Source organism: Oncorhynchus masou, chromosome 6 (genome assembly GCF_036934945.1).
Source record: "Oncorhynchus masou masou isolate Uvic2021 chromosome 6, UVic_Omas_1.1, whole genome shotgun sequence".
Classification (NCBI taxonomy): domain Eukaryota; kingdom Metazoa; phylum Chordata; class Actinopteri; order Salmoniformes; family Salmonidae; genus Oncorhynchus; species Oncorhynchus masou.
Window position 1 is genome coordinate 56,850,930 of NC_088217.1, and position 26,476 is coordinate 56,877,405.

Genomic DNA, 26,476 nt, shown 5'->3' on the forward strand with positions numbered 1-26,476 from the left:
CAGATGTTTATTAAGCCGTCACAGAAGGCAGGAATCGTGGTCACAGGCGGGCAATGGTCAAACACAGGTAGGTAGTCAAAAACAAACAATACCTCACAACCATACAAACAGAAAGAACTGAACTAAATAGGGAGCTGATGAGACCAGGTGAGAAACGAACACAGTTGAAATCAATGAACAAAAATGAAAGACAGGACTAAGTTCCAGAACACAGAGAAACAGGGCTACGTTCAATAACACAAAGAAAAAGAACACAAGGTTGACTAAGAAAAGGAAAGCAGAACCTTACACTAACTTATTATGTGCCTCTATGGTACTGTTTTTATTGCTATCTATCTGTACTCTTCATCCTTCTATTTCCTTTGTTAATATGGACTCTTTTAACCTAAATTGCTTATGTTTTAGTATTGAATTGCATGGCCTCTAAAGGCACATTTAAAAGTGTCCTATACAATAAGGGGATCTTCTGTACTAATGTAATGTTGGAAAAAGTCAGGTAAAAATGATTCTGTCTTACTTAAAATCATGTTATCATCCAATAGGCTTTGATTACATTTCCAATATCCTCACCCACGTGGAAATTCTGTAAGAGGAATGTATATGCCAATAATTTTATGGTCCAACTGCATTCTGTCCCCTATCAACATTTTTATATTTTGGTGCCAGCGAGAATGACATAAGAAAGTAGTCAAGACGACTACTTTGATTGAGCTTCCGCCATGTATATCTCACTAGGTCAGGATATTTAAGCCTCCATATATCCACTAGTTCCAATATATCCATGATGTTCATGATTTCCTTAAGTGCATGAAAGTTCGTAGTGTGATTTACTTTACGGTCCATTGAGGTATTTAAAACCCTATTATAATCTCCCACCCACTTTTCTCGCCTTGGCAAAATGTTAGTGTTCTTGTCAAACTGCAACACAATTTGGAGGATATACCGCCCGTTTTCACTGTGTGCTCTTTTTGAAGGATGGCTCTCAGGGGCCCTGGGATCCAGGGGGACAGGGGTGTTCTGCTAGTCACTGGGACGACAACCCAACTTGGGATGGGGAGAAGTTTTAATGGGTGGAATAATGGAGAACAACTGGAGGTTTACTTAGTAGCAAAACAAATATGGACACTGAATCATTATTGTACTTTTTAATGGCGTGTTTACAAACATAGGGTTAGCAATCCTGCTTATCTTTTGATGTCAGGATATGTGCGCATCACTCGAACGCAACGTTTGATGGTGAACAAGAATTGGCTCTATATAGTCCTGACCTGTTTCTCTGTGTGTAGCCAAAGACAGAGGTGGTATTGGGCATTGTGATGTTTTACCAGACATTCTAACGTACCAATGTTGTAACTGAGTGCAATCCTGTCTTTGCTTGTGTGTGTTTGTGTGTGTGTGTGTGTGTGTGTGTGTGTGTGTGTGTGTGTGTGTGTGTGTGTGTGTGTGTGTGTGTGTGTGTGTGTGTGTGTGTGTGTGTGTGCGTAGCTAAAGACAGAGCCAGTGCTGGGTAGTGTGATGGATGGGATCAACATTAAGAGTCTGGAGGAAAGGTCTGAGGGTGACGTGGCCAGCCCATCCTCTACTGGCACACAGGTAACAGGTTACACTACACACACACACAACCTCAGGTAATGCTTAGCTCATTACACACATATAACATACAAGCAATAGGTTACACTACACTATCCACAATACACACACAACCAGGGGTGACAGGGTTCAGTTCTTGGACCGACTCTCTTCTCTGTATACATCAATGATGTCGCTCTTGCTGCTGGTGAGTGACTGATCCACATCTACGCAGACGACACCATTCTGTATACTTCTGGCCCTTCTTTGGACACTGTGTTAACAACCCTCGAGGCAAGCTTCAATGCCATACAACTCTCCTTCCGTGGCCTCCAATTGCTCTTAAATACAAGTAAAACTAAATGCATGCTCTTCAGCCTGCACCTGGAGGATCCAACATCCCTACTCTGGACGGCTCTGACTTAGAATATGTGGACAACTACAAATACCTAGGTGTCTGGTTAGACTGTAAACTCTCCTTCCAGACCCACATCAAACATCTCCAATCCAAAGTTAAATCTAGAATTTGCTTCCTATTTCGCAACAAAGCATCCTTCACTCATGCTGACAAACATACCCTTGTAAAACTGACCATACTACCAATCGTCGACTTTGGCGATGTCATTTACAAAATAGCCTCCAATACCCTACTCAACAAATTGGATGCAGTCTATCACAGTGCCATCCGTTTTGTCACCAAAGCCCCATATACTACCCACAATTGCGACCTGTACGCTCTCGTTGGCTGGCCCTCGCTTCATACTCGTCGCCAAACCCACTGGCTCCATGTCATCTACAAGACCCTGCTAGGTCCCCCTTATCTCAGCTCGCTGGTCACCATAGCATCACCCACCTGTAGCACACGCACTCCAGCAGGTATATCTATCTGGGCACCCCCAAAACCAATTCTTTCTTTGGCCGCCTCTCCTTCCAGTTCTCTGCTGCCAATGACTGGAACGAACTACAAAAATCTCTGAAACTGGAAACACTTATCTCCCTCACTAGCTTTAAGCACCAGCTGTCAGAGCAGCTCACAGATTACTGCACCTGTACATAGCCCACCTATAATTTAGCCCAAACAACTACCTCTTTCCCTAATGTATTTATTTTGCTCCTTTGCACACCATAATTTTTATTTCTACTTTGCACATTCTTCCAATGCAAATCTACCTTTCCAGTGTTTTACTTGCTATATTGTATTTACTTTGCCACCATGGCCTTTTTTTTGTTGCCTTTACCTCCCTTATTTCACCTCATTTGCTCACATCGTATATAGACTTGTTTCTACTGTATTATTGACTGTATGTTTGTTTTACTCCATGTGTAACTCTGTGTCGTTGTATGTGTCAAACTGCTTTGCTTTATCTTGGCCAGGTCGCAATTGTAAATGAGAACTTGTTCTCAACTTGCCTACCTGGTTAAATAAAGGTGAAATAAAACAATACAAAAATAAGCCAGTTTGGTATGGTCCGGTATGGTGTCCCAGGAAAATAAATAGTTGGGGTACGTCATACCGGTAAAACGTGAGCCTATCACAATAATTAAAATGTAATGCCAATAAAACTATAGGCAATTACACCATTATTTAACATTACCACATGTAAGTTGCATACAAAAATGCAAACTTACTTGAAAACGGGCGGTATACCCTCCAAATTGTGTTGTGGTTCGGTGAGCCGAGACCGAGACACGTGATGCATGAATCGCTGAATGATATTACAACTTCAGGCTTTTTGTTACAGATGTCTCTTTCCATTCATCAATTTGCGGGTGCACAGTGCACTGTTTGGATGCTAGATTTATTTTGTGAGTGGAAAAACGTGCGCGGGTAGCCAACAGGAGCGAGCTTTTGAAGTGATTGTTTGACAATCAGATGAAATGCATCATGACTGGTTGTATTTATGCCACATTAAAAGGTAATGCATGATCAAAGTTACGAAATATTTTTACTTGCCTACTATGCCCACGGAGATTGTACTAAATCAATAGGGATTCTATATGTATTTCTATGATTAGACCCATACAATGTTTAAGAAAAAATAGTAGGTCCATTACCGATACAGGCACACCGAGAAATCTGACTGCAGATAGGTACTGTTCTTAGCACAATAGGAGACTGTTCCTTCTCTTGCTAGAACAAAAGCTATCCCTGCTGTGTACTGACCTAGTACCAACGATCCTGGCGTTTATGCTTGTAAGAATCGCAAACGCTCGTCAGTGGCCAAGAACTTGACTTTGAGCCAATCAGAGAGCACAAACCTCCACGTGCTGGAGCCGACAAAAGTGACAAGAAAAAAGGACAAAATAGGTCCACATTTCCCAGTGTTATCTACCCCCTTTTCATCTGTATTGTTCTTACTGAAACATATTTTTTATCCTTTACTCCTTTTACATCTAACTAAGGAGTTTTGTGTCTGAATAAATATTTTTTTGTGAGGTTCAGTTTGATAATATGCACCTGCTCATTTTGTTAGCTAGCTAAATAGTTAACGTTAGCTTGATAACTGAGCCAGGAAGTCACATACAGTAAATATGAAACTAATGGGGTGGTAAGAGCAGCACAATGCATACAACACTAACTGCTTGCCTTTACCAAGCTAGCCTTCTACCAATAATTGATTTCACTTTTCATTATCCCGTACTGTCAATGCCAGTTCGCTTGCTATCTAATTTTAGATAAATGGTTAGCACAACATAGCTAACTAGCTACTCCACCGACTCTCGACAGCTAACAGGCATCTGCTTCATCCAAAAACAAATCCATTGTGATTTAATTATAGTGTTGCTACCTACACCAGTTAATTAGTTGTGGTCATCTGGTTAGTGTCAATAAGGGCTTACTACAAATTCTAGCTAGCTAGCAACAACATTAGCGCAGCTTGCCAGTTAGCTTACATTAGCTACAGCAGGCACAAGCCAAACAATATACTGCCCTCTTGTGGCTGGGAGTATTTATGCAAACCAAAAATCAGAGGTAAAACTGTGATTTCTCTGTGGGTCTGACCCGTAAGAATAAAATCTTCTGCACACAAATCACACACACACACACTTTGAAAAGAAGTTGGACAACATCCGCTCCTCATTCACTCAGCCTATTGAGTCCACTGTCCCAGTCGCAAAGATCTACCCTACGCCTGGACCTCTTTCTCCCCTCTCTCCAGATGAAATCCTGCGACTAGTGAGGTCTGGCCGCCCGAAAACTTGCCCGCTTAGCCCCATCTCCGGAGACCTCACTTTCCTCATCAACTCATCCCTGACCACTGGCTGCATCCCCTCTGACCACAAAATAAACAAACATTCAATCCCTCTGATATAAAAAAAAAACTACAGACCGGTATCCCCTCTTTCTTTTCTTTCCAAAACACTTTCTGACAACTGTCTCAGAACGATCTTCTTGACCCTAACCAGACAGGGTTCAAGACGGGTCACTAAACCAAGACTGCTCTCCTCTGTGTCACGGAGGCTTACTGCACTGCCAAAGCTGACTCTCCTCAGTTCTCATCCTCCTAGATCTATCCACTGCCTTCGACAGCATGAACCATCATGTCCTCCTCTCCACCCTCTCATGTCTGGGCATCTCAGGCTGCTCCTACCAGGTGACGTGGAGAGGATCTGTGTCTGCACCAAATACTCTCACTACTGGTGTCCCCCGGGGCTCAGTTCTAGGCCCATGTCTCAGATTGGATGTCGGCCCCCCACCTCCAGCTCAACAAGACAGAGCTGCTCTTGCTCCCGTGGGAAGGCAAGCATGCTCCAAAACATCTCCATCATGGTTGACCACTCTATGGTGTCCCCCTCCCAGAATGCAAAGAACCTTGCAAACATCAAAGTAGATACTTGCCCCGGCAGGTTTATGTTCTACAACATCCGTAGAGTACGACCCTACCTCACAAAGGAATCGGCGTAGGCCCTAATCCATGCACTTGTCATCTCCCGTCTGGACTACTGCAACTCTGTATTGGCTGGGCAGTCAAAGCTTTCCTCCACTACAAGACCATGGTACTTGCCTATGGAGCAGCAAGCAGCAAACCCTAAACCCAACCTGAGTACTCTGTTCTGCTACCTCTGGTCTCTTGGCCCTCCCTCCCCTACGGGAGGGCCTATCCCGCTCTGCCCAGCAATGGTGAAACCAGCTTCCCCCTAAAGCTAGCGTAGCTGAGTCTTCCGAAAACATCTGAAACCCTACCTCTTTAAAGAGTATCTAAAATTAAGATGAATGCACTAAATTCACTGTTAAGAGTGTCTGCTAAATGACTAAAATGTACATATTTAATGAAGAACATAACACACAGGTAACAGGTTACACTACACACTCAATCACACATGGTAACACTCAATCACAATTTTAAAACATTTTGCTAACAAAATGTGTGAGATTGTCATTGTGAGAGAGAGAGAGAGAGAGAGAGAGAGAGAGAGAGAGAGAGAGAGAGAGAGAGAGATTGTGTGTATGCACCTGCATGTGTGTGTGTGCTATGTGTTTCAACAACTGTTTCAACTATGTGTATTTAATGTTGCTCATCTGAGAACTGCCCATGTACTTCCTGTTGTGTTGAACCCTGACTTCTAACCAATGACCCGTGACCATTGACCTCTACCCAGGATCCTCTGATGGGTCTGCTGGAGGGGCGGGAGGATCTGGATAAGGAGGATAAACCGGAACCAGAGGCCATCTATGAGACCAACTGCCACTGGGAGAGCTGCAGCAAGGAGTTTGACACGCAGGAGCAGCTAGTCCACGTGAGTATGGACAGGACAGGAGGCTTTCCTGACTACGTGACTTGGCCTGGATAAACTCGGGGCCCCCGGCACTAGTTAGGGCCCAGAGTTTTTCTGGTCAGGTCATGAGGAAAAAGTATTGGCCTTACATATACACACTGTATGAGAGAAGGGAAAGGAAGGGAACCATTGGTTTGAGTCTGTCTCGAATAGCGAGTCTGTCTCCAACTATGGTCCAAAACACAAGGTCCGTGTAAATCAACAATAACATTCCTTTGTCTTCAACAGCACATAAACAACGAGCACATCCATGGAGAGAAGAAGGAGTTTGTGTGCCACTGGCAGGAGTGTTCCAGGGAGCAGAGACCTTTCAAGGCCCAGTACATGCTGGTGGTTCACATGCGCAGGCACACAGGAGAGAAACCTCATAAGTGTACTGTGAGTATACTACAGTATCCTGATCGCTCTCTCGCAAACTGAGCTTTGAAATTGATTGTTGAATGAATTCAAATTCAGTTTAGACTCAAATTTCAATTTCATAGATCAGTTTGAGAGAGAAACACAGTATAGGTAGTATACTCACAGTGCATGTATGTGGCTTTAATCGAAATGTGCTACCCGACAATGATTACATCAGACCTTGTCTTTCAGTCTACATTACATATTGGTATTTGTACAGTATGTGTGTTTCAGTTTGAGGGCTGTAATAAGATGTGCGTCTATAGTTTCAGTTTGATATTTTATACAATGTATTCGGAAGGTATTCAGACCCCCCCTTTGACTTTTCCACACTTTGTTACATTACAGTCTTATTCTAAAATTGATTACATTGTTTTTTTCCCCTCATCAATGTTTTTTTTCCTCACACAATACCCAAACAATGACAAAGCAAAACATTTTTTTTTGTGCAAATGTATTAAAATATTTAAACTGAAATATTAAATTTACATAAGTATTCAGACTCTTTACTCAGTAACTTGTTGAAACACCTTTGGCAGCGATTACGGCTTCAAGTCTTGGATATGACGCTACAAGCTTGGCTCACCTGTATTTGGGGCATTTCTCCCATTCTTCTCTGCATATCCTCTCAAGCTGTGTCAGGTTGGATGGGGAGCGTCGCTGCGCAGTTATTTTCAGGTCTATCCAGAGATGTTTGATCGGGTGCTCTGACAGGGCCACTCAAGAGCATTCAGAGACTTGTCATTCAGAGACATGGAAGGTGAACCTTCGCCCCAGTCTGAGATCCTGAGCACTTTGGAGCAGGTTTTCATCAAGGATCTCTGTGCTTTGCTCCATTCATCTTTCCCTCGATCCTGATTTGTCTCCCAGTCCCTGCCACCATGCTTCAGTAGGGATGGTGCCAGGTTTCCTTCAGACGTGACGCTTGGCATTCAGGCCAAAGAGTTCGATCTTGGTTTCATCAGACCAGAGAATTTTGTTTTGCATGGTCTGGGAGTCCTTTAGGTGCCTTTTGAAAAACTCCAAGCGGGCTGTCTTTTACTGAGTAGTGGCTTCCGTCTGGCCACTCTACCATAAAGGCCTGATTGGTGGAGTGCTGCAAAGATGGTTGTCCTTCTGGAAGGTTCTCCCATCTCCACAGAGGAACTCTGGAACTCTCTCAGAGTGATCATCGGGTTCTTGGTCACCTCCCTGAACAAGGCCCTTCTCCCTCGACGGCTCTGGTTGGCCAGGCAGCCAGCTCTAGAAAGAGTCTTGGTGGTTTCAAACTTCTTCCGTTTAAGAATACTGGAGGCCACTGTGTTCTTGGAGACCTTCAATGCTGCAGAAATGTTTTGGTACCCTTCCCCAGATCTATGCCTCGACACAATCCTGTCTCGGAGCTCTATGGACAGTTCCTTCGACCTCATGGCTTGGTTTATGCTCTGACATGCACTGTCAACTGTGGGATCTTATATAGGCAGCTTTTCATTTTGTTTTCATTTTGTCATTATGGGGTATTGTGTGTAGATTGATGAGGGGGAGAAATTATTTAATCAATTTTAGAATAAGGCTGTAACGTAACAAAATGTGGATGAACACTTTCCTAATGTACTGTAAGATTGAGCTATGTTGTAATGTGTTATGTGTGTTTCAGTTTCATGGGTATTATAAGACAATGTTAACCTGTTTCAGTTTGAGGGCTGTAATAAGGCCTACTCTCGCCTGGAGAACCTGAAGACCCACCTGCGGTCTCATACAGGGGAGAAGCCGTATGTCTGTGAACACGAGGGATGCAACAAAGCCTTCTCCAATGCCTCAGACAGAGCCAAGCACCAGAACCGCACACACTCCAACGAGGTACCATCAATCAACCAATCACTCAGTCAATCTATCACACTATCTCCAACTGCTGACATCTTCACCTGCTTAAAGGGATTGTTCACTCAAATTATAGCTTGAAATGGTTTTATGTATAGCTAGTGAATGATCTATCAGCATCGATTACATTGAAATCTATGATTTATCTCACAGATTTATCTTATGTTTTGACATCATGGGAGACTATTTGAAAGATGGATGGCATAAGAAATAACTTAAAATAGCTACAAATGTCTGACATCTACCTGAATTGTTTCCATGTCCAATCATGTTGTGTCCTCCTGTCCCACTACAGAAGCCGTATGTGTGTAAGATCCCCGGGTGTACGAAACGCTACACAGACCCCAGCTCTCTGCGGAAGCACGTGAAGACAGTCCACGGCCCTGAGGCTCACATCACTAAGAAGCACCGAGGGGACACTGGGCCCCGGCCGCCTGGCTCATCACTGACCCCTGGTGGACAGTCTGGTGAACTGCTGCTGGAGAAAGAGGAGACTAGACACAGGGAGGACTGCAAACTGCTGGCGCCTGAATCTGCTCTGGTGAGTGAGGGAAGGAGAAGACGGCTCATAATAATGGCTGGTACGGAGCAAATGGAATGGCATCAAATACATTGAAACCATGTCTTTTTTGTATTTGATACCATTCCACTCCAGCCATTACCACAACCTTGTTCTCCCCAATGAAGGGGCCACCAACCTCCTGTGATTTAGACTGGAGAGCTGAGAATGAAATCATCTTCTGACTCAACTCCTGCTCTCTGTGCTGTCCAGCTGCTATAGAGTTCTTCCAAATGTTTTAAGCTACATGTATTAAGCTACATTATCATCTCTCTTTCTTCCAGAAGTCTCAGCCCAGTCCGGGTGGCCAGTCGTCCTGCAGTAGCGAGCGTTCTCCTCTGGGGAGCGCGAACAACAACGACAGTGGTGTGGAAATGAACCTGAACGCAGCAGGGAGTCTGGAGGACCTGACCGCTCTGGAGGAGGGAGGGGCGGGAGGAGGAGGGGAAGCTGGGGGAAGAGGGCAGGGCATGACAGGGATGGGGGGCACGTCGTCTCAGGCCCTAAAGAGACTAGAGAACCTGAAGATAGACAAGCTGAAACAGATCAGAAGGCCCACTCCACCCGGACGCTGTGGTAGGAGTAGCAAGCTACCAGCACTCACAGGTTTGTAAAGTCGCTTATATAGCTTGAAAAACTATGGTTGAACCAGTGATTTTAAACCTGGTCCTTGTCTATAGAGGACCATTTACCTACAATCAGACCTGGGAGTAAGATGCTTAGCTTGGATTCAGTTCACAATACTTATGCTTTCCTCTTGAACAACCCTTGAAGAGTACGGCTAGCTAAAATGTATGTGTTACCCTTCCAATGAGCTTATCATATAAACTGCAATGCGAAAAGTACGGTGGACTTCACTTGTAATCACGTCAGCACAGGTAACAGTCGTTTACAGTCTTTCTTTAGTTTTTCATTCTTACTCTTCCCAATTCACTTAAACTGTATTTCTTTATTTCCCATGGGCTTCACCAGAGTACCCCCTAGTGGCTGGAATACAACTGTATTAAGCCCCTTACAACACCCCCCTGCAAAAACTAAATGTTGTCCCAAACATTTCACTGGCCTCAAAACAAACAGAAGATGTAAGTACTGGTCATGAGAACAACGGCGAAAACAGCCATATAACTATCTAGACATGTCCAGTCTGCCGTTATGGGCAAAGACGCAACCCCCACAAAACATTATCACACTGTGATTAGTAAAGGTAAACAAGAAAATATATACACATCAGAACATCTCTAGTTGGTATCTTGATAAGAGCTTGGCAGCCCTAAAGTGTTATAGGTTAGAATGTCTCTGGGCCTCCTCTGCCGGGCTGAACGGCGGGGCAAGGTCATGGGTGACCCCAATGAATCCGTGTCCACTTCATCATGAGCCCTCAGCTGTTTCCATATTTACCCCTGTCCTCTCCGGGCTCTTTTTGAGGACTGGCACTCCTTCATAGTGAGGTTTCTATCAGTTTGACCCCGTTCCTCACTATTATCTGGTACTACTTGTGTGCTACTCTGTCTGCTTTCTTCATCCCTACGTGGCCTATTGATGAATACTGGATAAGAATCCTCATCTGAGCTCCCAGACTCAGCGCTCTCCCCATTTTGCTGATTTTGCTGGGGTGGTTCCCTTCTCCACAGACCTCTACCGGGTGTTTCAACAGGTTCCTCAAATGGTAGGGAATTACATGACATGAGCATATTGCGATGCAGAACCCTGGCCCTGCCTGTACCACTCTCAGGTTTTTACCTCATAGACAGGGCTGTCATCACCTTTCCTGGTTACCACCACGGGTATTTGGTCTTCCCAGTGTGATCTTAGCTTTCCCGTCCCCCCACGTTCTGACATGTTCCTCACCAGTACACGATCCCCTGAGACCAGAAAATAACTAATTTTCTTCCTATCGTAATAGGCTTTTCCCTTTGCTGTTGACTTCTCCATGTCTCTACTGGCGATGTCATAGGCTTCTGCCATCTGTTGCTGCCACTTCTTAGCTCAATCCTGGTATGATTTCTCCTGTTCCTTTATCTGTAACCCAAAGACAAGGTCAACAGGTAGCAGTGGAGCCTTTCCAAATAGCAGGAAATACGGTGAGAACCCAGTAGCATCACTGGTGGTACAATTATATGCATGAATGACATTGTTCAGATAATCACCCCAGCTTGCCTTTTTCTCTTCATCTAGTGTGCGCAACATTGACAACATTGTATGGTTAAATCTCTCCACCGGATTCCCCTGTGGATGATATGGAGATGTTCTGGAATTGGCTATTCCCGTACAGTTCTTCTAGGCTCTGAATAACTGATTTTCAAACTCTCTTCCCTGATCGTGATGGATTTTTGACACAAAGCCAAACTTTGGGAAAAAATAATCGAAAAGCTTTTTTGCTGCAGTTTTCCCTGACTTATTTCTGGTGGGGTAGGCTTGTGCAAATTTTGTAAAGTTATCTAAAATAACTCAAATGTACTCGTAGCCCCCTCTGCTTTTCTCCAAATGCACATAGTCAATTGAAATCAACTGGAAAGGAGCTGTAGCTCATACATGTTGCATTGGGGCCCTAGTTATTACACTGTGTTTATTTTGTTTGATACACTTACACACTTTGGTGTTCAATGCCATGTTGCATTCTCGTGCTAAGCGTTCTCGTGCTAAGCGTTCCTGTGTTAAGTTCAACACTCTTTCTGTTCCTAGATGGGCCATTTCAGTGCGTAAGTACTTGTAAATCAGTGTTCTATACTGACTTGGTACCACAACTTGTGTCCTTTTTGCTGTTTTCCTTTGTAATAATCCATCTGGTGAGATATGGAGCCTGTTCCACTCTTGCAGTAACTGTTTGACTTTGTATGACTCTTGTTGACATTCTGTTGGTTTAGGCCTAGTCCTTTGACTTTTCAGTTCCAAGATTCTCCATACAGCCGTTTCCTTTAACTGAGCCTGCATGATATCGTGTAGAGACCGTCGGTCTGTAACTGTTCGAGAGTGGGACAGAAAGTCTTTACCTTTCCAGGAAGATACTTCAGTGTGAGATTAAAGTTGGACAGCGATGGCCGGTGGCATTCAGTCTCGCTGTAGTTAGAACACATGTCAAGGGGTTATTATCACTGGACACTGTCACAGAGGGAGCATAAAATAAGGCATCTCGGAACCACTCAGTCACTGCCCATTTGAGGGCCAAGAATTCCATATCCAATGACTCTCAGTTTGCCACTTTGTCATTGGTATAACACCCCTCCCAATCCCTCTTTGGAGGCATCAACATGCAGGATAAAAGGGTCCTTGAAATCTGGGTGGGCAAGCACAGGTGGATTAGTCAACACACTCTCCATGTGTGCTAATGCTCTCTGGTGAGCATCCTCCCATATAACTTTCTGGTGGAGCAGAGCCTGTCCCGACTGCATTGGTCCTTCGCTTCCCGGATGCCGGGGTCTCCAACTTCACTGCTAGTAAGTCATAGAGATATTTAGCATGTTGTGAAAAGTTCTGTACATAACCCCTATAGTACCCTAGAAACCCCAGTAGTTTCCTCAGTGTCACACCCTGACCATAGTTTATTTTGTATGTTTCTATGTTTTGGTTGGTCAGGGTGTGATCTGAGTGGGCATTCTATGTTGGTTGTCTTGTTTATCTATTTCTATGTCTGGCCTGATATGGTTCCCAATCAGAGGCAGGTGTTAGTCATTGTCTCTGATTGGGAACCATATTTAGGTAGCCTGGGTTTCACTGTGTGTTTGTGGGTGATTGTTCCTGTCTCTGTGTTTTGCACCAGATAGGTCTGTTTTCGGTTTTCGCAAGTTTGTTATTTTGTTAGTTTAACCGTGTATAGTTCTTTATTAAAATAAAATGAATAACAACCACGCTGCATTTTGGTCCGCTCCTCCTTCCCACAACAAAAGCCGTGACACTCAGCACTCTCACGTTTGTTGGTGGCCTGTTTACCAGTTCTTGCACTGCTACAATTTCTTTAACATCCATTCTGTAAACCCTCAGCAGAAATGATTTTTCCTAAATAACGGACCTCATTCTTGAATAGGTCACACTTATCAGCACTGAGTTTAATGCCCCATTTCTTTTGTTGCCTGAGAACCTGACGGACATCTTCCCCATGTTGTTCAAATGACTGACTAAAAATAAGAACGTCATCCAAACACGGGTATACAGATTCTACCTCTTAAACCTTCCTCCATGCTTCATTGGAAGGCAGAGGGACTGCTTGATAAGCCAAAGGGAATTCTATTCCTTTCATATAAGGCCCAAGGGGTGCTGAAGGCACTGTATTTTCTGGACTCCTCTCCCACAAAGCCGTGGTGGTATGCCTTTCCGTAAACCATGAGTTCCCTCCCAAACCATCAAGTATTTCCTGTATACGGGGGTATGGGATGCCTGTCCAGAACAGTCTTCTTGTTCAATCCCCTGTTATCAACACAGTCTTAAGCTCCCATCCTTTTTTCATACGTGGACCAAAGGTGTGATGAAGTTCACTTCCTGATGAAGTTTTTGTTCAGGAGTCCCTGAAGGTGGCTTTTCACTTCAGCATACAAGGGGCGTGGCACAACGTTGTATCTCTTTGCCACGGGTATGTTATCAGTCAATGTTATCTCCATTGTGAGATTTTCAATACACCCTATGTCCATGTCGTCTTTGGCGAAAACAGCTGATTCCTCTCTGAGCATCCGTTTGACTAATTCTCGTTGTTCTTGGCTCAAGTGCTGATCCTCTACAGGTGGGTCCCACCGCTCTATTTGACCGTGTTCAGGGCCAGGCTCCGGTAGGGATCTGTCCTGAACCTGTGCTACAGTAACCTTTTCTCCACTGGGCACAGGAACCGGGTGACATGCTACTACTCTCTGTAATGTCCCTATCACTGTTTGTCTTGGTAAGGTAATGTCATGTTTGGTAGTAAAAAGGTAATTCAAATAACTAAATTCAACCTAGCTAATTTCAGATTTTTACGAAACTGTTTGACTACAGAGGTAGCAAAACTGTACTTCAACTCTATGATACTCCCCCACTTAACATACTGCTTGACTAGTTGGGCCCAAGCTTGCTGTACAACATTAAAACCTATTCAGTCTGTCTACAAACAGGCTCTCAAAGTGCTTGATAGGAAGCCCAATAGCCATCATCATTGTCACATCCTTAGAAAGCATGAGCTCTTGAGTTGGGAAAATCTTGTGCAATACACTGACGCATGTCATGTATTCAAGATCCTTAATGGCCTGGCTCCCCCTCCACTCAATATTTTTGTTAAACAGAAAACCCAGACATATGGCAGCAGATCCACAAGGTCTGCCATGAGAGGTGACTGTATAGTTCCCCTAAGGAAAAGCACCTTTAGTAAATCTGCATTCTCTGTGAGAGCTTCCCATGTCTGGAATACACTGCCATCAGACACACATAACTGCACCACATATCACACTTTCACAAAATGCTTGAAGACATGGCTAAAGGTCAATCAGATTTGTGAACATGGTCCCTAGCTGTGTGTTGCCGCTTTCCATGTTGTCTGTTGTCTGTAGCTTGTGAGGTGTGGAAACACTTTGTTGCTTTTATGAATTTTGTCTTGCTGCTTTTTGTTCTATGTTGCTCTGTCTGTATGCTACGTCTTGCTTGTCCTATGTTGCTCTGTCTGTATGCTATGTCTTGCTTGTCCTATGTTGCTATGTCTTGCTTGTTCTATGTTGCTATTGTCTATATTGTAATTGTTTTTAATAACCTGCCCAGGGACTGCGGTTGAAAATTAGCCGGCTGGCTAAAACCGGCACTTTTACTGAAACGTTGATTAATGTGCACTGTCGCTGTAAAAATAAAAAATAAACTAAAACTCGTTCACTACTGCAATGTCAACTTTTCGAGATGGCTGTTTTCACGACCTGGCTTTGTAGGTCCAGGCCCCAGATCACTCTCACGTCCGGTTAAAATAACACCATTTCATCACTGAAGGGAGCCACTCTTGGGATACAGGGATGAATCCATTTTGTTCGTCCACCTGGAATGACAACGTCACGTCTGCCTGCTGTAAGCAACATTCCTCCGTGTACTCTGAGTGCTGAAGCAGATTGAGTAGAGCCTTTGCCTTTCCCTGTTCTAGCTTAAGTGCATTTCTACGCATCTTTACTGTATACATCAGCTCTGAGGGTTCCTTGTTACTTTTTGTTTGAACTATTTCTTCAATTACATTAAACCCAATGATTGGTTTCTCCAGTCTTTCATTTGTGACTAATATCGGAACCCTCAACTATTTCCCTGTAATGACCTCAGCTTTGGAACCAAGCAAACTCAAGCAAATGCCCATCCAACCCAGAAAGGGAATTTCAGTGCCATTGGCTGCCTTCAGATCCAGTTTCTCTGTATTGCCCATGATTTCTGCCAGTGGTCTAATTTGTGTGCGTGGCAAATTACGTTTTCTCCATTCCTCACTTATGATGGACACCTGAGCCCCTGTGTCCCATTGTGCTAGAGTCTTTACACCCTCCATATAACACCGCACTTGACTTTTTTTTTTACCAATGAGCTGTGCTATATTACAATGTCCTGTGGTAGCTGGGGTAGTTGGCCCCCACTCTCTCTGTGTCATGGGAAAGGGGGAGTTGTGGTCAGTCTTGCAGGAAAGTCTTACATGTAGGTTGGTGCTGTTTCCAATGATCCTGTTGGCACACTTTGGAACAATAGGCAGCTTTATGACACAAGGAACACAACTTCAACGCTGAGATTCTCTCTACCTTTGCACTGCAGCCACTGCAACACTGGATGGAACTAGATGGATCTGAGGTCACTCCCCGTTCCATGGTTGTGACTCCCAGGCATTTTCCCGATTGACGTGCGTTGCCCCTGATCCTACATCCTACTGCCACATTTGTAGCAATAATGGCAAGTCTGTTAACTTCTTGCGTCGAGCAATCCCGGATCCGGGATCCTATTTATAGCCTCAAGCTCATTAGCATAACGCAACGTTAACTATTCATGAAAATCGCTAATGAAATGAAATAAATATATTTGCTCTCAAGCTTAGACTGTTAACAATACTGTCATCTCAGATTTTCAAAATATTCTTTTCAACCATAGCTATACAAGCATTTGTGTAAGAGTATTGATAGCTAGCATAGCTATAAGCCTAGAATTCAGCCAGCAACATTTTCACAAAAACAAGAAAATCATTCAAATAAAATCATTTACCTTTGAAGAACTTCAGATGTTTTCAATGAGGAGACTCTCAGTTAGATAGCAAATGTTCAGTTTTTCAAAAAAATATTATTTATGTAGGACAAATCGCTCCGTTTTGTTCACGTTTGGCTATGAAAAAAACCTGTATCCAGTTATAGCCTCAAGCTCATTAGCATAACGTAACGTTAACTATTTATGAAAATCGCAAATGAAATGAATGTGCTAGCTCTCAAGCTTAGCCTTTTCTTAACAACACTGTCATCTCAGATTTTCAAAATATGCTTTTGAACCATAGCAAAACAAGCATTTGTGTAAGAGTATTGATAAGAGTATTGCTACGCTAGCATTTAGCGTAGCATTTAACGGGCAACATTTGCACAAAAACCAGAAAAGGATTCAAATAAAATAATTTACCTTTGAAGAACTTCGGATGTTTTCAATGAGGAGACTCTCAGTTACATAGCAAATGTTCAGTTTTTCCTGAAAGATTCTTTGTGTAGGAGAAATCGCTCTGTTTTGTACATCACGTTTGGGTACCAAAAAAACCCACAAAAATTCAGTCATCAAAGCGGCGAACTGTTTTCCAAATTAACTCCATAATAACAACTGAAACACGGAAAACGCTGTTTAAAATCAATCCTCAAGGTTTTTTTCACATATCTCTTCATTGATATATTGTTCGTGAATGTCTACTTTCTCCTGTGAATCGCTTGGAAAAAGACGTGCAGTTGAAGATGACGCACCAATTTCGACGGAGGACACCGGGCGGACACCTGGCAAATGTAGTCTCTTATGGTCAATCTTCCAATGATATGCCTACAAATACTTCACAATGCTGCAGACACCTTGGGGAAACGATAGATCGGGCAGGCTCATTCCTTGCGCATTCACAGCCATATAAGGAGACAATGAAAAACAGAAAAAAAAATCCTGCTCATTTCCTGTTTGAAGTTTCATCTTGGTTTCACCTGTAGCATCAGTTCTGGGGTACTCACAGACAATATCTTTGCAGTTTTGGAAACGTCAGAGTGTTCTCTTTCCAAAGCTGTCAATTATATGCATAGTCAAGCATCCTTTTGTGACAAAATATTGCGCTTAAAACGGGCACGTTTTTTTATCCAATAATGAAATAGCGCCCCCATAGATGTAACAGGTTAACCAGTCTCATAACTTTAGCATTTTCTTTTCTCCCTATTGTTTGGACTTGGTTTTCTGTTGGAACGATTCCTAACTGAACTGTCACCCTGGCCCTGCACTGACTGTACTAATGAGGCAACCTGACAGGTCAGTTCTTTGACTGCTTCATTGCTCGCATCAATTTGGGTGGGAACTTACGGGAAATCCAGGCCTTTTGCATGCGTTCGCTTTCATTGCCCTGGGCAATTAGAATTTTCTCAAGCAACAGTTCATCACTGGTGTTAATATTCTGGAGATGCACTCTCATCTCTGCCCTGACATTATCATTTGTTAATCCTTTAACAATGGCCTGCAGGCATTGACTCTTGACTAACTGTGCCATATTTCAATCCTGATTGGACATGAGCTGAGGCTGATAACGCTCTGTCTCAGGTCAAAGACTCGGAATAGGACGTCCAAGGCAAACTCTCCCGGCTCTTGTGTTGCTTTAGTCAACTTGTGATACAGCTCAGTAAGCATCCTTTTCTGCATATTGTGTCCTCAAGATTTGCCTTAGTGTGTAGAGTGTCATGTCTGTTTTTCCCTCCAAAATAACTCCTCATCTTAAGCCCTCGGCTCACAGCTCTGATTAATGCTTCTATGATTTCTAATTCATGGTACCCTTTTCTCCGTCCTTTTTCAATCCGATGTTCTAGGCTGCTAAAGCTGAGCTTATCATTTTGATTCTGATCTCCGATCTGTCCATGAATTTTAAACTCTTTATTACTGGACATACTCACTCCATTCTCTCTCTGTGGTGTGTGCCTTTCTGGAGCTGAGACCACTTCTCTGCTGGGCTGACGAGCCCCTCCCTCTTCTTTTCGCTCTGCTGCTGCTCCCGTCTCTCCTCTGGGTTCGCTGTCCACTTGCCTTGTTGGCGCCGACTGGCTGGGACTTGTAGGCAGACTTTTCACAGTATCCTCAGAGTCCGATATTCCTTTGATTTCGTCTTTCAGTTGAAGCAGCCAAGACATTCCCTCATCCTCTGATTCCATTAAATCCTCCTTCTCACAGTAATCTTCCATCAATTTGCGCCGCAAAGCGCGATGGCTCTTTCCTTATACTTCAGAGTCAGCCACACCTCCTATTCCACAACGTACACACAAGTGCCGTGTAAAGTACCGTGTAAAGTGCAGTAAATTGTGCAGTAAATTGTCTTCAATTAAATTCCATAAACTCTGTTTGATTTCATCCAACAACGTTTCCCTCTCATGACTCATATGTCCTACTCACGTGGCAACAACGACAATGCAGGCAATGGCAAGATAGCTACACTCCGTTAGCTAGCTACTCTCCCAATGTCTCTCACTCGTTGTCCGTTCCAGGAATATGGGCCGGTGCTCACATGAAAATAAATCTCAGCAGTGCCTCCAAATGTGTTACCCTTCCAATGAGCTTATCATATAAACTACAACCCGAAAAGTACGGTTTACTTCACTTTTAATCATGTCAGCACAGGTAACAGCCGTTTACAGTCTTTCTTTAGTTTTTGGTTCTTACTCTTCCCAATTCACTTATATTATAACTATATTTCTTTATTTCCAATGTGCTTCAACAGAGTACCCCCTAGTGGCTGGAATACTACTGTATTAAGCCCCTTACATATGCACTACAGTGCATGGATGCAAAAAATGACATTCACTCTCAAATTGTAGCATTATTTTCTGTGACAGTCATTGAACCTGATGATTCTCGTCCTGTCTTGTTTCTCCAGGTTGTCCAGGAGAGATGATGGGAGGGATGTGTACTCCCTCGCCCCTCCTCTCCAACCGGCGCGTCATGGAACTGTCCAATCACGAGCTGGGCGGCGGACCCTCTGGCATGCCCCCCCCTATCAGTGACCGGAGGGGGAGTGGCACCAGCAGCCTGAGCTCTGCCTACACAGTGAGCCGTCGTTCTTCCATGGTGTCCCCCTATCTCTCCAGCCGGCGCTCGAGCGAGGTCTCCCAACTAGGAGGAGGTGGAGGAGGTAATATTTGTGTTTTGTAACTGTCTTCTTTTAATCATGGCATGTTATTTGTTTACCCTTGGGAGGACCACTTTGTAAACAACTGTTTTAATTCATGTTTTTAAAGAGATTCTCTTATACTTTTGTATACTTTTTAGCCAGTAGTTCTGAAAGTAGTACTCATGAGCCAAAATGTGTCTCGCGGCGGATATATGTGCAGATACAGTACCAGTCAAAAGTTTGGACACACCTACTCATTCAAGTTTTTTTTATGTTTACTATTTTCTACAGGGGGGCTGAAGCTCATTGGCTAGAACAATGTTTTTTACAATGGATAAAAGTAGAGACACAGAGCTAGAAAATGGTATATGATACACTACAGTTGAGGAACAATGGGAAAGTAATTCTGCTTTGGAAGTTGATAAACATGTAACCTCAATTTTGAGAAAATGGCCCTTGAATGTTTTGGTACACCTACTGGACAGGTCTTCTTTGTCTACACCCATTCAGCATCGTTCACACCCTCTAAAGCCTTAGCCCCACCCATATCTTTAAGGATTCACATGTGAGGCTGTGTACTAAACAACCAAAGTTTCAAGACTAAAGCCTGGTTTACACTACGGGTGTGTTCGAAAATTTAATCTGGAGTGCCAGAGTGTGCTGAGAGTGCCCTCTGGATGTTCCTAAACCCAGAGCGTTGTCATATTGTCAATTCGTAAATTCACAGCGTTTCGCTCTCGTAGCCTTGAGAGCGCACACTGGACACTCTGGGTTGATCCGAGTGTTCTGACCTAACTACAGCAGTCAAGCATCCAAGTTAACCTTGACTAGCTTGCTAGCTACTTCCAGACACAAGTGAGAGAACAGCTCACTGACCATTTTACTCGCCCTAGTAGAGCTGGTGTGGCTGTTTTTATGTTATCCAGAGTGTTGGTGAAAGCAACTGCTGCTGGCAACAATACAATTATGTTTTTTTGCCAACGTTTACTGACACCGGCCATATTCAACGGCTGTTGAGCGTTTGTAAATTCGTCAGTTATTCTCCACTCTCAAATTTACCAGCTATGTCTATCAACAGTTGTCGCAGTGACATCATTAACATTCTACTGAAATCGTTACTTGCATAGTGCGGTCTTTTGTTCAGACAATGAACCATAATCCCAACTCATAACATTACTACCTTGCATGAATCTGGAGGTAGCTAACCAACCAAGTTCAATGTTAGCTAAACTCAGCAAAAAAAGAAATGTCCTCTCACTGTCAACAGCGTTTATTTTCAGCAAACTGAACGTGTGTAAATATTTGTATGAACATAACAAGATTCAACAACTGAGACAAACTGAACAAGTCCCACAGACATGTGACTAACAGAAATTGAATAATTTGTCCCTGAACAAAGGGGGGGGGGGTCAAAATCAAAAGTAACAGTCAGTATATGGTGTGGCCACCAGCTGCATTAAGTACTGCAGTGCAGCTCCTCCTCATAGAATGCACCAGATTTGCCAGTTCTTGCAGTGAGATCTTACCCCACTCTTCCACCAAGGCACTTGCAAGTTCCTGGACATTTCTGGGAGGAATGGCCCTAGCCCTCACCCTCCGATCCAACAGGTCCCAGACGTGCTCAATGGGATTGAGATCCGGGCTCTTCGCTGGCCATGGCAGAACACTGACATTCCTGTCTTGCAGGAAATTACGCACAGAACAAGCAGTAGGGCTGGTGGCATTGTCATGCTAGAGGGTCATGTCAGGATGAGCCTGCAGGAATGGTACCACATGAGGGAGGAGGATGTCTTCCCAGTAACGCACAGCGTTGAGATTGCCTGCAATGACAACAAGCTCAGTCCGATGATGCTGTGACACACGGGACCCTCCACCTGCAAATCGAATTTATCGATCCTGTGCAGGTGTTGTTACATGTGGTCTGCCACTGCGAGGACGATCAGCTGTCCGTCCTGTCTCCCTGTAGCGCTGTCTTAGGCGTCTCACAGTACGGACATTGCAATGTTTTGCTCTGGCCACATCTGCAGTCCTCATGCCGCCTTGCAGCATGCCTAAGGCACGTGCACGCAGATGAGCAGGGACACTGGGCATCTTTCTTTTGGTGTTTTTCAGAGTCAGGTGAAAGGCCTCTTTTAGTGTCCTAAGTTTTCATAACTGTGAACTTAATTGCCTACCGTCTGTAAACTGTTAGTGTCTTAACGACCGTTCCACAGGTGCATGTTCATTAATTGTTTATGGTTCATTGAACAAGCATGGGAAACAGTGTTTAAACCCTTTACCATGAAGATCTATGACGTTATTTGGATTTTTATGAATTATCTTTGAAAGACAGGGTCCTTTCTTTTTTTGCTGAGTTTAGCTAACAGTAGTCTATAACTAGCAATGCAAACAAATGGCTCTGAGATATGAATAATAAAACTACACAGATCATACATGTAACGTTAGCTAGCGAGCCTGCCAGCTAACGTTAGCTAGCTAGCTCACAGTACACTAACTTGAAATGAAAACAACTTACTGATAAAATTAGAAATGTGTAATATTTGAACATGTAGCCATCTTACATGGACTGACGCTTCTCCCTCTCTGCCACGGATGCTATGGCTGCCCTTAGTTTGAAGATGTAATCCGGAGACAGGTGTTTTATACAGCAGCCTTCTGTGTGTTCTCTTTTCAACTCCCTCTGCATATTTGCATTCAAACGCTAGAATTTTCTCCATCTCCTTAGCTATCATGCTGTAATTCCACTGATTTCAAAACTCGGTCCTCCAGAAAGTGGTGAGCAACACTTATGCAGTTCAACTATGTGATATAAAAAAAAAAGCTGCATTAGAAAGGATTACCTTGGCCTCCCAAGAGGCGCAGCGGTCTAAGGCACTACAGTTCCGGGTTTGATCCTGGCTGTGTCGCAGCAGGCTGCAACCTGAAGACCCATGAGGCAGTGCACAATTGGACCAGCGTTGTCCGGGTTAGTGGAGGGTTTGGCCAGCTGGGATGTCCTTGTCCCATCGCGCTCGAGCGACTGCTTGTTCCCGGCCAGGTGCATGCACGCTGACTTCGGTCGCCAGCTGTACTGTGTTTCCTCCGACACATTGGTGCGGCTGGCTTCCGGGTTAAGCGAGCAGTGTGTCAAGAAGCAGTGCGGCTTGGCGGGGTCATGTTTCGGGGGACGCATGGACATTTTAGCCAAAAATATACAGTACTTGCCTCTGCTAGCAGGCTGAAACTTGGCTGCAAGTGGCTCTTCCAGCAAGACAATAAACCCAAGCACACATCAAAGTCCACTAAGAAATGGTTAATTGACCACAAAATCAACATTTTACAATGGCAATATTTGTCTCTGGACTTAAACCTCATTGAGAATCTGTGGTTTGAATTGAAGAGGGAAGTCCATAAACGCTGACAAAGGATCAGGAAAGAGCACTTTTGACAACAACTTAGAGCATATAACATCTGTTATTTACATCTGAAATAAGAACAGATATAACCTCTACCAATCAGGAGGTACAGCTGTTTTAGCAACCGCATCCACTACATTCATTAAGCTAACTTCCCACTGTTGAATTAACTTTCCTAGAGCTTTAAGAAATGTAAAAAAAATTGCACTTGGGGAGCACAATCTAAGCATTAGATGATGAGTTAACATTGTGACTTTTGACACAAATCAGCTACTTTGACAATTTTCCCAACAAGCTAGATTAAAATTTAGAGGTATGAAATCTTAGTCTACTTCTCCGCTATTACAATCTGAAATCAGAATAGAAACATATTTTACCAATCAAATCATAGCATTGGGGGACAGGGCTGGGTAGTAATGGATTTCATGTAACAGGGACTATTGAACCGATTACAAATATGAACTGTAATCAGCTCGGATTACTTTTTCAAAATGTGTAATTGGATTACAGTTACATTCTTAAAGATGTCTTCCAGTGATTCTTTTATTTTTAGTGTTTTTTTAACTACAAACTTTAACTACAAACTTCAAGGGCGTTCAAGGAGTTGGTCTAATAGGAATCTTTGATGTCTTCGGCCTCCCCCTTGCTTGAGGAACAATAGAGCCAAGCTTTCTGTAGGTCTGAATATTATGTATCAACTTAATATAGAACACGCCGGCCACTCAAGGTGAGTGCATTCAATTTACTGATATGAATTATGCTGCTAACTATAAGTAGCCTAAATATTAGTCTATATTATTTAGAGTAACTGATCTAGCTAACCACTTCCTCAGGTGGTGAATTAGTCCCAAATGAATTAGCCTGATATGTGATATTAGTGCCCCAAAAGATACATTTGTCTATCTCTATTGAACAAACATTTTTATAAATCAGGAACCCTATTTTGCCAGTACAATAATACAACAACATTCATGACAATCACAGGTTTAGGTTGTGCATCAAAATATCTGGAATTTCTTGCATGAACTTGTTAGATTAGACAATTCATTTATTGAGTCATACCATCATAGTCTAGATCACTTCTTAATGAAGAGCTATCATTTTTTTCTATTGCGTGATACTGGAACCACATTTTGGTGTGACCAAATCACTGAAAACTTTAGTATGGAACCCTGTGATGCAGTAAAGGGGTCAATGGAATGCAGACGTTCCATTGACCAGATTGGCACACATTCAACAAATCTTATCTAACAAAGTAGATATTTGTCAAATCTGTCATGGTGTATTGTAACAGACCCATAATGTTAAGTCTGATTTGGATATACACTATTTGACCGCTTTTGCTGTCTAACATTTAGACCTTGTCCCTTTTCAGGTTTAGAAGAAGTGACTGCTAAATGCTAACTCCTGTTCGTATAAGCTGGTTAGCATAGCCACCATACAGAAATCAGTGGTTGTAGTCAAGATCGTGTTTAACTGTAATGCAGTTGATTGGTGACAATGGCAATGTGTTAAGGTTAACATCCATAAAGCATTATACTCCTATTTTTACCTCAACATAGTGTGAAATAGGACATACTGCTTTCCCGGGAACAGGCCCAAATCCCATCATTTGCGTGAAGAGAAGACGGAGCAAAAAAGGACGGAGGTCGGGCTGCCTTCTGAGAATTCGTAGGCGATCGAATAAACCCCCACTGCCTTCCATTCTACCAGCTAACATGCAATCATTGGAAAATAAAATCGACGACCTACGAGGAAGATTAAACTGCCAACAGGACATTAAAAACTGTAACATTATCTACATACAGCTGTCTGGTTATACGCTGTATCGGCAGGACAGAACAGCGCCATCTGGTAAGACAAGGGGGGCGGACTATGTATATTTGTAAACAACAGCTGGTGCACGACATCTAAGGAAGTCTCGAGGTTTTGCTCGCCTGAGGTAAAGTATCTCATGATAAGCTGTAGACCACACTATCTACCTAGAGAGTTTGCATCTGTATTTTTCATAGCCGTCTACATACCACCACAGACCGATGCTGGCACCAAGACCGCACTCAATGAGCTGTATTCTGCCATAAGCAAATCTGACCATAATTCTATACTTCTGATTCCTGCTTACAAGCAAAAATTAAAGCAGGAAGCATCAGCGACTCGATCAATAAAAAAGTGGTTAGATGCTAAACTACATGACTGTTTCGCTAGCACAGACTGGAATATTCTTCTGATTGCGTAGAGTAGTACACCACATCAGTCATTGGCTTCAACAATAAGTGCATCAATGACGTCATCCCCACAGTGACCGTACGTACCCTAACCAGAAGCCATGGATTACAGGCAACCTCCACACTGAGCTAAAGGCTAGACCTGAAAGCGGGACTCAAACCTGGATGCTTAAGAAAGAAATCCCACTATGCCCTTCGACGGACCATCAAACAGGCACAGCGTCAATAAAGGACTACGATCGAATCGCACTACACCGGCTCCGACACTTGTCGGTTGTCGGATGTGGCAGGGTTTGCAAACCATTACAGACTACAAAGGGAAGCACAGCCAAGAGCTGCCCAGTGACACAAGCCTACCAGACGAACTACTTCTATGTTGTATCGAGGCAAATATTGAAACATGCATGAGAGCACCAGCTGTTTCTGGACGAGTGTGTGATCACGCTCTCCGCAGCTGATGTGAGTAAGACTTTAAACAGGTCAACATTCACAAGGCCGCAGAGCCAGACGGATTACCAGGGCATGTGCTGCGAGCATGCGCTGACCAACTGGCAAGTGTCTTCACTGACATTTTCAGTCTCTCCCTGCCCAAGTCTGTAATTCCAACATGTTTTAAGCAGACCACCATAGTCCCTGTGCCCAAAAACACTAAAGGTAACATGCCTAAATGCCTACTGACCGTCTGTCGCCATGAAGTGCTTTGAAAGGCTGGTCATGGCTCACATCAACACCATTATCCCAGAAACTCTAGACCCACCCAAATTTGCATTACGCCCTAATAGATCCACAGATGATGCAATCTCTATTGCACTACACACTGCCCTTTCCACCTGGACAAAAGGAACACCTACGTGAGAATGCTATTAATTGACTACAGCTCAGCGTTCAACACCATAGTGCCCTCAAAGCTCATCAATAGAGCTAAGGATCCTTTGACTAAACACCTCCCTCTGCAACTGGATCCTGGACTTCCTGACGGGCCACCCCCAGGTGGTAAGAGTATGTAACAACACATCCGCCATGCTGATCCTCAACACATGGGCCCCTCAGAGGTGCGTGCTCAGTCCCCTCCTGTACTCCCTGTTCACTCTTGACTGCATGGCCAGGCAAGACTCCAACATCATTATTAAGTTTGCCGATGACACAACAGTGGTATGCCGGATTACTGAAAACGACGAGACAGCCTATAGGGAGGAGGTCAGAGACCTGGTCGTGGGGTGCCAGGACAACACCCTCTCCCTCAACGTGATCAAGACAAAGGAGATGATTGTGGACTACAGGAAAAGGAGCATCCCCCATTCTCATCGACAGGGCTGTAATGGAGAAGTTTGAGAGCTTCAAGTTCCTTGGTGTCCACATAAACAAACTAACATGGTCCAAGCACAGCACGACAGTCGTGAAGAGGGCACGACAA

General features: G+C 43.7%; 1 protein-coding gene across 1 annotated transcript in view; it reads left to right on the forward strand.

Moving 5' to 3' along the window:
• Window positions 1-26,476, forward strand: part of gli1 (GLI family zinc finger 1) — a 140,732-nt gene that overhangs the window by 106,818 nt on the left and 7,438 nt on the right. The window contains exons 7-13 of the mRNA XM_064969209.1: window positions 1,486-1,593; window positions 6,172-6,309; window positions 6,577-6,726; window positions 8,422-8,586; window positions 8,903-9,148; window positions 9,451-9,772; window positions 19,209-19,463. Of these exons, the coding sequence (XP_064825281.1) occupies window positions 1,486-1,593; window positions 6,172-6,309; window positions 6,577-6,726; window positions 8,422-8,586; window positions 8,903-9,148; window positions 9,451-9,772; window positions 19,209-19,463 (1,384 nt within the window). The remainder of the gene's footprint in view (window positions 1-1,485; window positions 1,594-6,171; window positions 6,310-6,576; window positions 6,727-8,421; window positions 8,587-8,902; window positions 9,149-9,450; window positions 9,773-19,208; window positions 19,464-26,476) is intronic.